The sequence below is a fragment of the Protopterus annectens genome, chromosome 11.part0 (assembly GCF_019279795.1).
Source record: "Protopterus annectens isolate FY-2018-M chromosome 11.part0, PAN1.0, whole genome shotgun sequence".
In the NCBI taxonomy this organism is placed as follows: Eukaryota; Metazoa; Chordata; order Ceratodontiformes; family Protopteridae; genus Protopterus; species Protopterus annectens.
In genome coordinates this window covers 1,419,237,412-1,419,252,723 of record NC_056745.1, presented here as the reverse complement: position 1 = coordinate 1,419,252,723, position 15,312 = coordinate 1,419,237,412, and the positions used below count along the sequence as shown (strand labels likewise).

The following is a 15,312-nucleotide window of genomic DNA, read 5'->3' as shown; positions in this document are numbered from 1 at the left end:
ATATTTTCTAAGTCAACATAATTGTTTACACTACTAACATTCTATCCTGATATATAAAAATGCTATAAAACAATAATAGAATAATATAAAATTTCATATCTCTTAAGAAAATTCTCCATATAATAATTTAACATATGGAGCTCAGTTGATATTGTTGGTTAAAGGTACGAGTGATAATCCAATAGATCTATCTTTATCTATTGGATTAGGAATTACTTTCATTCCATGTTTAATGGGAAATTCATATTTACTTGTATTTGATACTTTAGAATTAATGTTTTATAGAAGTACGTTTTTAAAGCCTGATCAGAATTTTACCCTACTTATATTTAAAGAAGAAAGAACATTAAATTACACTCCCAAGTTTACACACATAAAAATAACATCTGATGTTATCAGAGAATATGGTATAACTACTATAATCAAAATAAAAAAATAAGCAAAAAGTTTCTTCCAACAATAACTTGAAATGGATTTAACATTCTTATCATTAAATACTAATGGCTTAAATAATGCAAATAAAAGATCAAACTTACTAAAATATTTAAATCTAAATAAGGCACAAGTAGTATTTCTCTAGGAAATGCATTTTAAGACTAATGATAGCTTTATTTGGAACCCTAAGGATTATACAGTCTTAGCTCAAGCCTCTTACAGAACAAAGACAAAAGGAGTATCAATTCTCTGGAAGAAAAACATAATCACTCTAAAAGTTATTTATAAATATGAAGACAAAGAAGGTCTATAAGCATTTGTTATAATTAAATTTAATAACAGAATATGGACCTTAGCTAATCTATATTGGTTCCCAGGAACTGGAGCAGGAACAGTTAAAAACACCTATATTTTATTTCCAACAATTATAAAGGAAATCTTATACTGGGAGGAGATTTTAATTGTACCTTAGAATCTTCTGAAACCACCAAGAAGTCTTTTCGCATAGCAACTATTTCAAAATCCTTAAAAAAATGGATTGATTCATTTCATTTAATAGACACTTTTAAAGTAAAAGATGATAAATCCTTATTATTTTCCCATAAAGACCATAGATTTGGAACACATACCAGAATAGACAAATTATTCGTAGTTCAAGATTTACAAACAAAAATCCTCAACTTCTCAATAGTTCCACACCTCTTCTCAGATCATGACTCTCTGATAATGAAGCTCCAAATAGAGTTTAACCCTTTAATCCTCTCAACTAGAATTCCACCATATATCATGAAAATTAAAGAATTCAGACCCTGGATGTTGTCAGAACTACAGTTATTTCTTGAAATTAATAATACAACAGAAATCAGTAGAGTCATGGTTTGGGACTCCTTAAAAGCGTATTTATTTGGTAAGACCCTTAGCTGGTACAAAAACAAAGTTAGAGAGTGGGAATCTGAATCATTAGACTTGCAAACCAGACTCTTGACAGCAAACTCTAAAAAAAAAATCAGAATTGTCCAGAAGTCAAAAAAGAAATAGAGGAATTAAAAAAAAGAATGAAATTCTAACACATAAAACTTGTTTAGCCTTGGAAAAATTAAAAATAAACTCATTAGCTACATCCCCCAGATATCTACATAACTTATCTACAAGAATTAAAATGCAATCTAAAGCAAATAACATTAGTAGTATATATCATGAAAAGAAAGGGAAAAAAGTATCAGATATAGAAGACATCCTTGAAGCATTTTGGTTCCATTATATGGAACACTTCAAAAAAAGAAGATTTAGATACCAACCAAATAAACTTAGGTACAAACCTTATCAATATAAAAAAAATCCCGAAAACTTAAAACTAGACCTACAAAAACCTATATCCTACAAAAAAATTGTTGACAAGATAAAATAAAGTAAATCTAACAAAGCTCCAGGGATAGATGGTATAATTACGGAAATTTACAAACTCTTCCCTTCAACAGTAATCTCCCTTTTTCATAAAACTTTGCTAGAAGTCCAGTCAGAAGCAAAAATACCACCCTCATGGAAATACTCTCTTATAACACCAATTCTAAAAGATAAACCATCAGACCTTCGCACCTCATACAGACCTATATCATTACCGAATAATGATTGCAAACTATTCATGTCAATCCTAGCTAACAGAATGAAAATCCCACTTTCAAAGACAATTAATAATGATCAAACTGGATTTTTATATAACAGGCACACACATGATAATATTAAAAGATACTTACTCTTATAGATTATGTGAATAAAGAAGATAGAGAAACACTTGTAATTGGATTAGACACAGAAAAAGCCTTTCAACTGGGAATATCTATTTAAAACTTTAGCATTACTTGAATTTCTTCCTCCCTTCATCTTATTACTAAAAAAACATATATATTAATAACTTAGCCTACATTAAATTAAGTCCTTTCACCTCAGAATCTATCAATATAATGAAAGGTACTAAAGAAGGATGCCCCCTTTCTCTTATTTTATTTGCTTTGGCTATAGAAATACTTGCAGAAATAATATGCAATAATCCAAGAATAAAAGGAATAGAAGTCTATGAGCAGTACATATCTAAAATAATGCTTTTTGCTGATGATATTTTATTAACCCTACCAAACTCCAGAGAGCCATTAGGAGAGATAGAAGAAATAATGGAGAAATTTTATAAGCTTTCAGGTCTACACTTTAATAGATCAAAATCAAAATTTCTATTTTTAAATAAGAAAAAAGACCTACAAGTTACAGATAAATCCATAACAGGAAAACAAGATCTTACGCTAAATTATTTAGGAATAGTGTTATGCAAAAATATAAACGAAACAATATTAATAAATTATAAAAACATTATTGAAACAATATAAATATATATAGAAAAGTGGAACAAAATTATATTAACTTTTGAAGACAGATTGCAATTAATAAAAATGGTCTTATTGCCAAATTACTATATAAAGCATTAGCAATACAGTCAATTCCTGAAAGATGCATTCTTAAAGAAATAAGCTCATGTTTAATAAAATTTTCATGGTATCTCAAAAAGAATAGAGTAGCTCTAACTCATCACATTAGACCCTGGAAACAAGGAGGATCGAACTTCCCAGAAATAGAAACATATATAAAAGCATCTGTGCTTAAAACTACAGTAGACTGGATAAACCCAAATGATTTTGCCAACTGGAAAAATATTAACAATGGCTATATTAACAAATGAATTTAATCTGTTTAAAAAAATGTAATGGTAGACAAATCAAACACACCCTTGTACATACTATGCATAAGTATACAATATAATATAACAAAACCTTCTAAAACAACACTGATTAATCATTACATCAATCCCTTTAGGAAACTTATCAATGTAAACATAGATCTAAAACTTTGGTTTGACCTTTTAACCCCATTCACCATCACTAAGAACTTTCCTCACAAAATATATAGGGGAAACAATAACCTCCTGGGAACAAAATGGATTCTTATGCTGGTTTCAATGTGTAAATAAATTAAATGTTTTAGATATACATATGATAAAAACTGCTTACAATATTCCAACACAGGACTGGTTAACCTGACAAAGCATTCTAATGTACACTCAAGATTTATGCAGGTTAATAATTCTTCATTTAAAGATATTCCAAATCTAATAAGTTTTCTGTATGAATTTATATATAATAGTTGTGAAAAGAAAAATTCCATTTCAAATCTATATAAAGAGTTAATAACATATAAAACAATTCCCAAACCATCATACTGGCAGTTCTTAATAAAAGGTCAGTCATTGCAGTTAACAGAAGAAATTAAAACTAACATCTTACTATCAGTTAATTACACCTCTAACACACAGTACTGGAAAATATTTAACTGGAAATACTTGCTTAGAGCATTTTTAACACCAGATAGAATTAAAAAGATCAGTACTACTACAAATGGTTTGATCACTACTACTACAAATGGTTTGATCAGTACTACTACAAATGGTTTGATCAGCACTACTACAAATGGTTTGATCAGCACTACTACAAATGGTTTGATCAGTACTACTACAAATGGTTGGATCAGTACTACTACAAATGGTTTGATCAGTACTACTACAAATGGTTTGATCAGTGCTACTACAAATAGTTTGATCAGTACTACTACAAATGGTTTGATCAGTGCTACTACAAATGGTTTGATCAGTGCTACTACAAATGGTTTGATCAGTGCTACTACAAATGGTTTGATCAGTACTACTACAAATGGTTTTTGCTGGAGGTGTGAAAAGTCAAATAAAGCAGACTGGATTAATATTTTTTATGACTGTAATAAAATTAAATCATATTGGAATGGAATCAATCATTTTTTACAAGCTTTATTTAATGAGTCCTTTACTTTTACTAAAGTATTGATAACACTAAATGTAAATGAAGGTCCCTACCTGAATAAAACAAATATGTATTTGTTATGGACAATGCTATTGTAAATATTGTATATAGTTTAAAATGATATTTAAAAATATTATGTAAATGTTATTTTAATTAAAAATAAAAAAAAATTTGAGGGGAAAAAAAAAAGAACAGCCATGCAACATTTCTTGTGCTTCCTAGTCAATCAGAAAGATTACACTAAGTGTACATGCAGTCTACACTTTGTGGTAACTATTATTGCGCCTCCCTTGATATTTAAGGCTGCAAGAAAATCAGTAGGAAAATTAAAATTAGGATTAAAAAGGTATGAGCTATGCTTGTGTTCTCTGTTTACTTACAGCAGTGTACACTTAGTGTAGCCATTCATGAATCTGGTCCTTAAATTAGATCAGATGCAAAACAAAAATTGCGTAACAGCATAAAGAAACTATAAATGAGACAGTGCAGTGTGGTGATGTTTTAAGGTTAGATAAATCACATAAAATGAATTGTGGTAATAAATAAAAAGACAAATCAGCATAGAGCTTGTATGGGGAAAATTCAAGCTGACAGAGTAAAATACCTATAAGAACAACATTGTCAGATGCTAATAGATGAAAATTATAGAAGATGGAAAGTATGACTTCTAAGACAAAGAAAGCTGAAACCACCTAGACTACTGTGTTCAGGTTAGAACAGATTAGTGGGATTCTGAAAAGTAAGGTAGAGAGGTTTCATAACAGTATTTGTTGGGAACTGTGAAAAGCATACATTAAAGGGATACTGGAAGCCAAGTTAAGATACACAGGGAGGATCTTACATACAGATGTCTTGCAGACATGAAGCAGGATAATATTAAAGTGAGATTGAAAATCAGGACAACAACCCTTCCACATTTTGCAACAAGCTAAGATTTGTGGACAGAATAATCTAATACACAGTACCAACAAAATGGAAAAAGAGGTGAGAAACATTTCTGAGTAATTGACTTCTGATGATTAAGTTTTCAAAATGTCAAATTTCATATGGTCGAGACGGTATGAACGACATTCTGAAATATCAATCTGTACTGAGATCACGGTACACTGGGGATCAGGAAATTAGCCCTTTTCCCCACTGTACTGCAATCTCAGAGTTGGTATATATACTTAGAAAGCGGTATGGGGGTGCAGAGGGGCTCACCCCCTTGTAAAAATAATGTTTCTAGTGTTGCTTTGTTTTTCGACTTTTCAAAATGTCTGTCATATGAATTTCAACATGAAAAGCTGATTATCTGAACTATATCTGTTCTGTGATATCAGTAACGTGATATCAGTAACATGATGGTAATGATGAAATATTACTTTTAAGAATACTGTAAACATGTACATGAGAAACATTAGACCCCTGCAAATGGAGGCCAATTTTAAGTTCATTACCATCAAATACTGCAAGAAGTACAGCAACAATTCTCTCCTTTGGTTACTTTCTGCTTATTGGCTAGGTGTGTAATAATCTGCAGACTGATTCCCTAGTATTTAACTCTGAACCTGTGAACAAGGAATATGAAGTAAACTTGAGAGGTAGAGACTAGAGGGATTAAATGAAGAGGGCATTCATGTCAATAAAGGAACTAAGTTGATGAATACTACAACAGAGAGGTTAGCAAAACAAGAAGACAAATTGATTGGGGTTACAGGAGAAGAAGAATGATAGACAATCTAACAGGAATGAATGATAAAAGAGTATCTATTATAACGAGGCAAGAAAAGATGAGGTGAACTAGAGCAATTCTATCATAGTTACATGTTATTTGTTCATATTGCATCATACATTATGTTATTTTATATCAAATAATATATCATATTATGACTAAATCTAAATTGCAGAAGTGATGAAAAATGTAATGGCCCAAAGATAATGACATATTTTAAGTGTGACTTTTCATTTTCAAATGTTGTAAAACTATTTCTTTACCTGTGTTTGCATCATTATGAAGAAATACCACACAAGTTTGGAGGCAGCACTGTCAGATGTCTGAGCTTAAATTTTATGGTAAGAGTAAGAGGACAGACAAAGAAAATAATCAGTTAAGCAAGAGAGAAACATTAGTACTTAGCTGTACACAATCTGTACCAACAGGAATAAATGACATGTGACTGACCCTAACTATGGCCTCTTTATGAAAAGAATCAATTAGAATCCATGATAGTCCGGAAGTGGTGACAACCCCACAATCACAGCACCTTTGTGGTATGAATTTTAAAAAGGAGTAGGCCATATACTGTTAACATTTTAGCGCAGATGATAGAATTAGTAGTTATCCATTGGGGGGTGTCCACAGCAGGTGGACACCAAAATGACTGACGCTTTGAGATTATTTGCTGGGGCACAGCAGTGTCTCCTACCATTATGGACTCTAATATGGTTAAGAATGGGGTCACACACAAAGGACACGTGAGTGACTTCTGTGGTGATCAGCCATTTTTATGTAAGCCAAACACAGCATATTCCAGATCCTTTTATATCAGTTCAAATTACAATGAGCCTGTCTTTTTAAAGTTAAAGGAAAGCTTTAGTAATAACATGGATATGGGAAGGCATAATTTTTACCAAATTGCAAATAATAACAAAAAAAATCTTTTGAACACAAAGTAAGCATTATGAGTCACTGTTCCATCATAGTGGGAATGAATCTGTAACAGAATTTTAAAGAAACACCTAGTGGGCCAGGATGGTCACAGTCTTGGTACAAACTGCATATTATATAAACAGCTTCACTGCAATTTTATGAATGTAATTTCTTTCCAAACTTGTTCTTTAATTCCACATAAACTTTATTAAAAATTAATCAGACATTACTGCTCTCAAAAAATAATATCAGATGTCATTTTACAAGTAACTTCTTTATATAAAGGCACACCTATACTACCTTACATATGGAATAAGTTATAAACAGTATGCAGTACTTTACAATCATTTTTGTGCAACCATTTGCATTAACCACAATAAACGCTACTACCAATAACAAATGCTGTTTCACTGACCAGAAGATTTGGATGCACTAACAATATGTCTCATTTGTTCCTGCTACAGTTGATTTATTTTTTATTTATTTATCATAGAACACCAGCACTCACATGACTTTCATTCCTCACAAAGTTCCTTAAGTCTCCATGTTTCATATACGGCAACACAACAAAGGGAGAACCTTCTGTGGGAAGGCAGATGCCAAGCAAGGAAAGGACGTTAGGATGGCTGAAGTCCTTCATAATAATGCCTTCTTTTAAGAACTGGGTCACCTCTTCCATGTCCGTAATTCCTAAGAAGAGTAACAGAGCATTAATGCTTTTGTTATACATGTTTACCACTTGTTATATAGCTAGTCGTTATGATCAATGCAGATACAATATGAAGTAGAAAAGACTGTGCATTGTTATGTTCTTTTAAGGAAGTCACAATAACATTTAGTAATGGGAAAACATTGAAAGAGAAATTTTGTTTTGACTTGAAGATAAGAGTAAGACATCACCGATGAACACGTTCTTCAAATCTAGTGTCATGTGATCAACATTTACCTTCTGTGTGTTTAACATAAACCTGAGAGTCAGTTTTAAATTTAAATTTAACTGTGACTATGACAAAAACTAAATTAGTTAATGCATAATTGTTACAATTTTAAAATGACATGATAACATTGACCCATTAAAAAAGTAAAATATAGCCCATATTTTGATGTCTTTAATCTTCTCCAGAATTGTAAGAGTCTCCTGAATAATCTCTGAACCATAAAACTCTCTACTCTCTGCTAGGCAAATCTCTGACCTATTGCTTCTGAATGTCAACATCAGAAGTATCTCTAACAAACTTTCTGACCTACACGCATTTATAGCTCACTACCCCACTGACATACTAACAGTTGCCAAGATGTGGCTAAAACCTAGTACCCAAAATGAAGAAATTCTCCCACCAGGATATAATATCCTAAGACTGGACAGAGTGGGCAAAAAGGGAGGTGGAGTTGCTATCCTCTACAAAAATACAATCAATATCAAACCTCTACAATCCCCATACCTAAATTTCAAAATGCAGAAACCTTAGGTTCAACCTAAGCATAAATGACACAAAAACTATCATCATTCTCTGCTGTTATATTCCCCCAGGTAATAACTCTCCCATCATTGAAAAAAATGTTACAATGGGCCACAGATAATCTCCCCCAAGAAACCATCTTACTAGGTGACCTGAACACTGATTGGTCAGCCTATACCTCTAACAATCCCACTAACCATATTAATCTTTACAGTTTTACCCAACTTATCCAAGAACCCACTAGAATCGACAAAAAAAACCCACAGTCTATTTTAGATTGGACACTAGTTAACTGCCCCAAACAAAACTATCAGACAGGATGCCTTCCTGATGGCCTTAGTGACCATCTCCCCACCTTCCTCCTGTGGAAACATACCAACATAGCCAAACCCATTGTTTTTAGACAAGTCAGAGATGATCGTAAACTAAATATACAAGAACTAAACAGTATTCTAAAACATAGTAACTGAAAACCACTACAAATCCTAAATCTAGACCAAGCCATTGACTACTTCAACAATATTCTCATCAATATCCTTGATAGACTAGCACCAATTAGGAAAATAAGAGCCAAGGCAAATTATGCACCATGGCTAACTAGGGAAACTAGAGCCCTTCTAAAGTCAAGGGATAAGGCTTGGAGAATTTGGAAGAAATACAATACTAGCCTAGCCAAACAAAGTTATCTACAACTTAGAAATCAGGCCAAGAGACAAACTAAACTTGATAGACAAAATTACTTCCTCAATATCCAAAACAAACATTCAAAAGATCCCCAAAAGTTTTGGCATGCCATTAACTCTCACCTAAAACCAGGCAAAACTACCACTCCCAGTCCTAACTCCACGAATGACAGCAAGGACATTGCCTCCCAATTCAATCACCGCTTCACAGAATCCAACGTAACACTATCCTACCCAACTATCCAAAAACAACCCTGCATATAACCCAATCAAATGCCCTGACAACATCCTATCCTTTACGCTCTCACCTGTTGCTACCTCAACAATTAAAAAACACCTCCTAAAACTAAAACCTACCACCCTTGCCACTGACAATCTGCCACCTAACTCCCAAAAAATAGCTGCTGGATACTTATCCTACCCTATTTTTATTCTTATCAATCGTTCCATACAAGAAGCATATGTCCCACATAAAGGCAGAAACCCTTACGAATACTCAAATTATCACCCCATTGCCATTCTATCCCCCTTATCTAAAATACTACAGAAATGTATACATTCTCAAGTAACACAATTCCTAAACTCACACCATCTCTTCTCTCCCACACAGCATGGCTTCTGTCAACACCATAGCACAACCACTGCTCTGCTCTCTTTCACCAGTCTGATCAACCAACATAGAAATAACAATAACTTTGTATCTGCAATATTTCTAGACCTCTGCAAAGCATTTAACATGGTTTCACATTCCTTACTACTAGACACCCTGACATCCCTATCCTTTGCCCCTTCCGCTATAGCCTGGTTTAAAAGCTATCTGTCAAATAGGCAACAATCTGTCCAGTGGCAAAGTGTACTATCCCCCCTGCTCCCAGCTACCACAGCTGTACCACAAGGATCCATATTAGGCCCACTTCTTTTCTCCATATTTACCAATAATCTCCATACCACCACACAGCATGCTTCACTTATACAATACGCTGATGATTCACCTCTTATCTGTTTAGCTCCATCACTTCCCACCCTACAACAACTCACCCTGAAATCCTTTAGCTCTGTGGAAAGTTGGATCACTCAGATCCAACTTATCCTAAACCCTAATAAAACCAAATTACTACTTTTCACCCCCAACAAAACCATTTCCATCCCTTTATCCTTCACTATCTCCTCCAAAAATAGCACTATTATCTCTCCCTCTGACCATACCAAACTCCTAGGCATTGAAATTGATAAAAAATCTACACTTCAATGTCCACATTTCACAAACTATCAAAAAAGTCCATAAAAAATGGGATCACTATAGAGGCACATGAAATACCTGTCAAAACAAGCACGGATTACCCTAGCCCAAACTCACCTCTTGTCTACCCTAATGTATGCTGCTGTAATTCTTACCCAGCTTAGAAAACTTGACCTTGCCAGACTCGAATCATGTTATAATAAAATTGCCAAGTTTGCAAACAGCTCCACCTTTAGAAGCCACCATTGCCAGGCTCTAAGGGAACTGCAATGGCTGGAACATCCCCAGCTACTAACCTATTACCAATTAGTCATGGCCTACAATGTGGTAACACATCCAGAAAAACCCTTGCACTAGGCCAACTTCTCACCCATTATAATACAAATCGTCCTCTCCGATCTTCCAACAAACCCCTCCTCTGTGTCTCTAGGGCTAACAATACTGTAGGAAAAGCACTGTTCTCCCACTCCATAGCTAGAACCTGGAATAATCTCCCTCCTGTTTTCATTTTTGCCCCTACCTCTTCTCACTTTAAAAACTCACTTAGAACACACTTAAAGAATAAGTGGCTATGCCCATGTATTACATAAATCCTCAAATTATTCCACTTATATACCTCACTTCCTAATATACCTGTGAAGGCTGCCAGCCTAGGCAGATATAACTGTGCAGATAATTATATCATGTGTAAATATGAATGTTGAACTACAGACTTGTTTTCTTAAATGAAAGAATATGCTGTGAAATGCTGAACTTCAAAAAAACAAAAGGTAACAACATTGCCCTCTGCTGTAAAGAAAGCTAAGACAAGCATTTCATGTCTGTCCTTTGAAGTTAAAATTACGTCATGCCTGTCCTTTGAAGTTGAAGATTCTGAGTCATTCCGTCTGGGCTAGCACATTCTTTCTATTGTTTTAACCAAGAGTTAGATTGCTAGATTTAAACATGCAAATGTAATTTATTGCTCTAGTTTCTGCCTAGGTGTAAAAGAATGTAGATGCAGTTTCTGTTGGCCTGGGAACCCCAGGAAGGGAAAAGAATGATGTAATGTTTATCAGAACTGCAATTTCAATTTAAACAGAGAGAACCAGAGATTAATAAGCATTTTTGTCTCAATCATCCAACCCACGGCACTGTCTTGTTCATATATAAGTTATCTTAGACTTGTGTTTTCTTTTAGAAATAGCTAGGAACTAGAAAGAGTAGACTAAGTGTTCTTATGTGATGTCAGAACTATACTACTGAATTATTTTAAGTATTTCTGTGTGATCTCTGAACTCTTGACTAGCATTGTGTAGTAAGAAGTATTGTCTTGTGTTTTTATTATTTATTATTAAATATTTTAAAACCTTTCAACTGTGGCAGTTTTGTGTAGAGATAATTTAAGCTCTAAGAGTACATTGCATGTATATAAGGATCCTGTACCAAGTCACTCTAATAAGCTTTGACTGTTTAGTTATACTACCAATTGGATAATAATATTGCACAGTAATAATTGGACACCCTTTTAAGGGCCTTTGAGTAGCTGATAAATATTAGCTGGGTGGTGGCAGGGATTTCTACCATATAGTCTGGGTAAAAAGGGGCACAGCTAGAGAACCTGTACCAGCCTTCCCCAGAAGTGTCTGTGTGGTTGTATAAACTCTTATCTCAAAGTGTGTGTTTGTCAGCTACTTGGGCAGGGACATGAAGCACTGGTTGGACAGAAAGGTGCTGGGGATTTTAGCTTGCCCAGTTGGCTGAGATCTGGACCCTATAGCTGTGCCAGTGGGGAGTCTTATTGGGGACCTGGAGAGCAAGGGAATAACCAGCCCTGGACTGACTGTGATCTCTGTGTGTTCTTAAAGGAAATTGCACTTTACTGTGTGTGTATTTGTTATCCTTTCCTCATATATGAGATGCCCTCTCTGGTGTTAGTGGTGAGGACTGAGGCTCCTTGATTGCTGGGCCAGGGCACGGGCATTACAATACCTACTATACTATATATTGCAGTCTAGGTCTTCTCCTAATGCTGACTGAATTTGTATACTTATTCAGTTATTAACCATGTGTAACTATTTTTTCTGTATATATAGGTCTTGTTATGTCTTCTGCTGTATACTGTATTTAACATGTTGTTTGAAAATTCTCTGTGTACTGTATTGTACCATATTGTATAACATTTTACTTACTGTGGAGCTTTCCTCCCCAGGCCTCCGCTGAAAATGGACCTGTGTCCAGTCGGACCATCTCAGTTAACAAATGTAAAATAAAATAAAATAAATAAATAAATAAAAAAAAATCTCCATAACCCATTCCTTAAAACATATACCAAATCTATAATTTGCTGAATAAATCAACACTGTACACATACACACGCACACACACATATTTATATATATATATATATATATATATATATATATATATATATATATATATATATATATAGGTGACAATCAGAAGGTCGAAGTGGGTTCGGTCAAACCCACTTCAGTCGAAGTTTGGAGGCCAAACAGAGACAATGTTGAACCCGACATTGTCGAAGTATGAATCTTGCCCCATCTCGACTCATGTTAAAGCCCGTTCTGAAGTTTGCGGTGAGTCGTATTTCGACAATGTCGGAATTCGACATTGTTGGTTTTTGCGGAAGTGGGTCGATGATCCCATCATTTGATGGGGTCAGGTTCGACTTCTGATGGTGAACCTATATATATATATATATACTAGTGACTAAAAACTTCTTGCGGCAACCACTCATACGATGAAAATAAAGATGCCACTACCAAATTTTAGCACTTTTGTTCCTTTTCCATGTTCTCATGGAACTCCATCAGAAATAACCATCTCATAGTTCAAACACATGTAAATAATGTTCCATCTTATAAATTATCAAATGAACATGTTTAATCAATAAATGACATCATAATTAACTTCATTATTTAAAGTAAAACAATAAACTAATAACTTTAATTAAAAAAAAAAATATATATATATATATATATATATATATATATATATACATATATATATATATATATATATATATATACAAACACACACATATATATATATATATATATATATATATATATATATATATATCTATATACTATTGAAATTCCAAAACTGCATTGGACGACCAGTAAGACTGTCCATGCAAAATGCTGAATTCAGAATTTTGAAACAGCAACCAAGGTGAAAATGAATAAATCGACATCCATAGTTCAATGGTACGACTAATAGAAAGCAGCCTGTTCAAATTAAAGAGACTGCAGTATCAAAATTTCCATTTAGAAGTTTGTCTAAAAGAAAAAATAGTTCCACGAGGACTTTGAGTATTACTAATGCCCACACAGGGGAATACAGCACACCAGCTCCTAACAGAGTGGCAAATGGTCAACTTAGACTGTAGCTGTAAATATATGCAGTTACTTATAAAACATTTGGAAAAAGAAATAAATGAGCTTTCTGTCCAAATAAAAGACTTGTACAATACGTTGATTAATGAATTTGACAGTGACTTGGTAGATAATTATGTTTCTGAGGTGATGGACTCTGTTTTTGTGTATGTATGAAGGTTATGTGGTACCTAACTTAAAAAATTAAACAGAGATAGAATAGACTTTACTAACGGCAATGTCTTTATGTGGCCCAGAACTGTGCAATTGGGCTCAAATACTGATTCTTTACCTCAGAATCAAGCTGTACAAGTCAATAGCTGTAATACTCCTTCCGTGAATGATGTTCCTGGTACACGTAATAAGGCGTCGTTGCAGACAGCCAATCCCGGTTCGGTTGTGACGTCGGCTGTACCTACAGGAACAAGGAAGAAAACCTTACAAGTTACAGCATTAGTATGTCAACCTGGGGAATCTGGGAGTGAGGCGAAAACTGCAACAGGTCCTGTACCAGTGCAACAAGTTCTATTCAAACTACGGGTCCTTTTTTACAAGGACAGTGGAAGTTTCCTCTGCCCATCAAGACGCAAATAAGAGACATGAACAGATCTCACTCTCGGGGAAGAACACGAGTGAAAAGGAAGCCGGAGGACAAGGCGACAGGCACACCAACTATAAAGAGATTCTTGAACTGAACGCAAACAAACTAATATGGAACTTATCTAGCCAGGTTTTAACGGATGGTGAAAGTAGAGTATTGTTGAAAGGTTTATCATTTATTCCTATGCAAAAGCAGGATTTTGCAGCGGTAATACTTGACTTTAAATTGTTCATTAGGAATGTCGTTCTCAAACTATGTTTTAAAAATAATAAGAATGATACTGGGAGAAGAATGTTTAGTAAACCCAGTATGTTTATACCCAACTCCCACCATTTAGTCACAGCTTTTGAGAAATTATGCCTTGATGATTTAAAATGTATAGCTCTAATAGGAATATGTCTTCTAGTAGGTTTAATTTAACTAAGGATGAGTTTCAAGCCTTAAATAATTTACAAAGGAATTGCCAAATAACTATTAGACCTGCTGACAAGGGTGAGCCTATTGTAATTTTTGATACGAATGACTATAATGAAGCAATGGAGTTAATGTTGGCGGATAAATGTTTTTATTTAATTTGCTTATTGATGGAATGTAGTTTGAGTAATAATGTGTTCTTGTTTGGTGAACATTATTACTGGCAGTGACATGGTGTGGCTATGGGCACTTTGTGTGCCAATAGCTACGCCAATGTCGTGATGAGTATTTGGGAACAAAGTTTTGTATGTGATGGGCCCTTTAAAGCCCAGGTTGTTTTTTACCGTAGATTTGTGGACGATCTTTTCCTTATTTGGGATGGTCCAATGTCTACTTTACAAGACTTTATTAAGTATTTTAATAAGACTACCACTTACCTAAGGTTTTCACACAATATTTCTGAAATTTTGGTTGATTTTTTAGATGGAAGGGTGATTTGTGACACTAATGGTCACATCCACACTGAGTTATATAGGAAACCTTGCCACTGCAACCATCTCCTATACAAAGAAAGTATGCATCCACCTCA

The 15,312-nt window shown here is 34.1% G+C and overlaps 1 protein-coding gene across 2 annotated transcripts in view; it reads right to left on the bottom strand.

Annotated features, from left to right (window-relative positions):
• Positions 1–15,312, bottom strand: part of MET (MET proto-oncogene, receptor tyrosine kinase) — a 1,562,736-nt gene that overhangs the window by 105,162 nt on the left and 1,442,262 nt on the right. For both annotated transcript variants that reach the window (XM_044088706.1, XM_044088705.1), the window contains exon 17: positions 7,454–7,635. In XM_044088706.1, the coding sequence (XP_043944641.1) occupies positions 7,454–7,635 (182 nt within the window). The remainder of the gene's footprint in view (positions 1–7,453; positions 7,636–15,312) is intronic.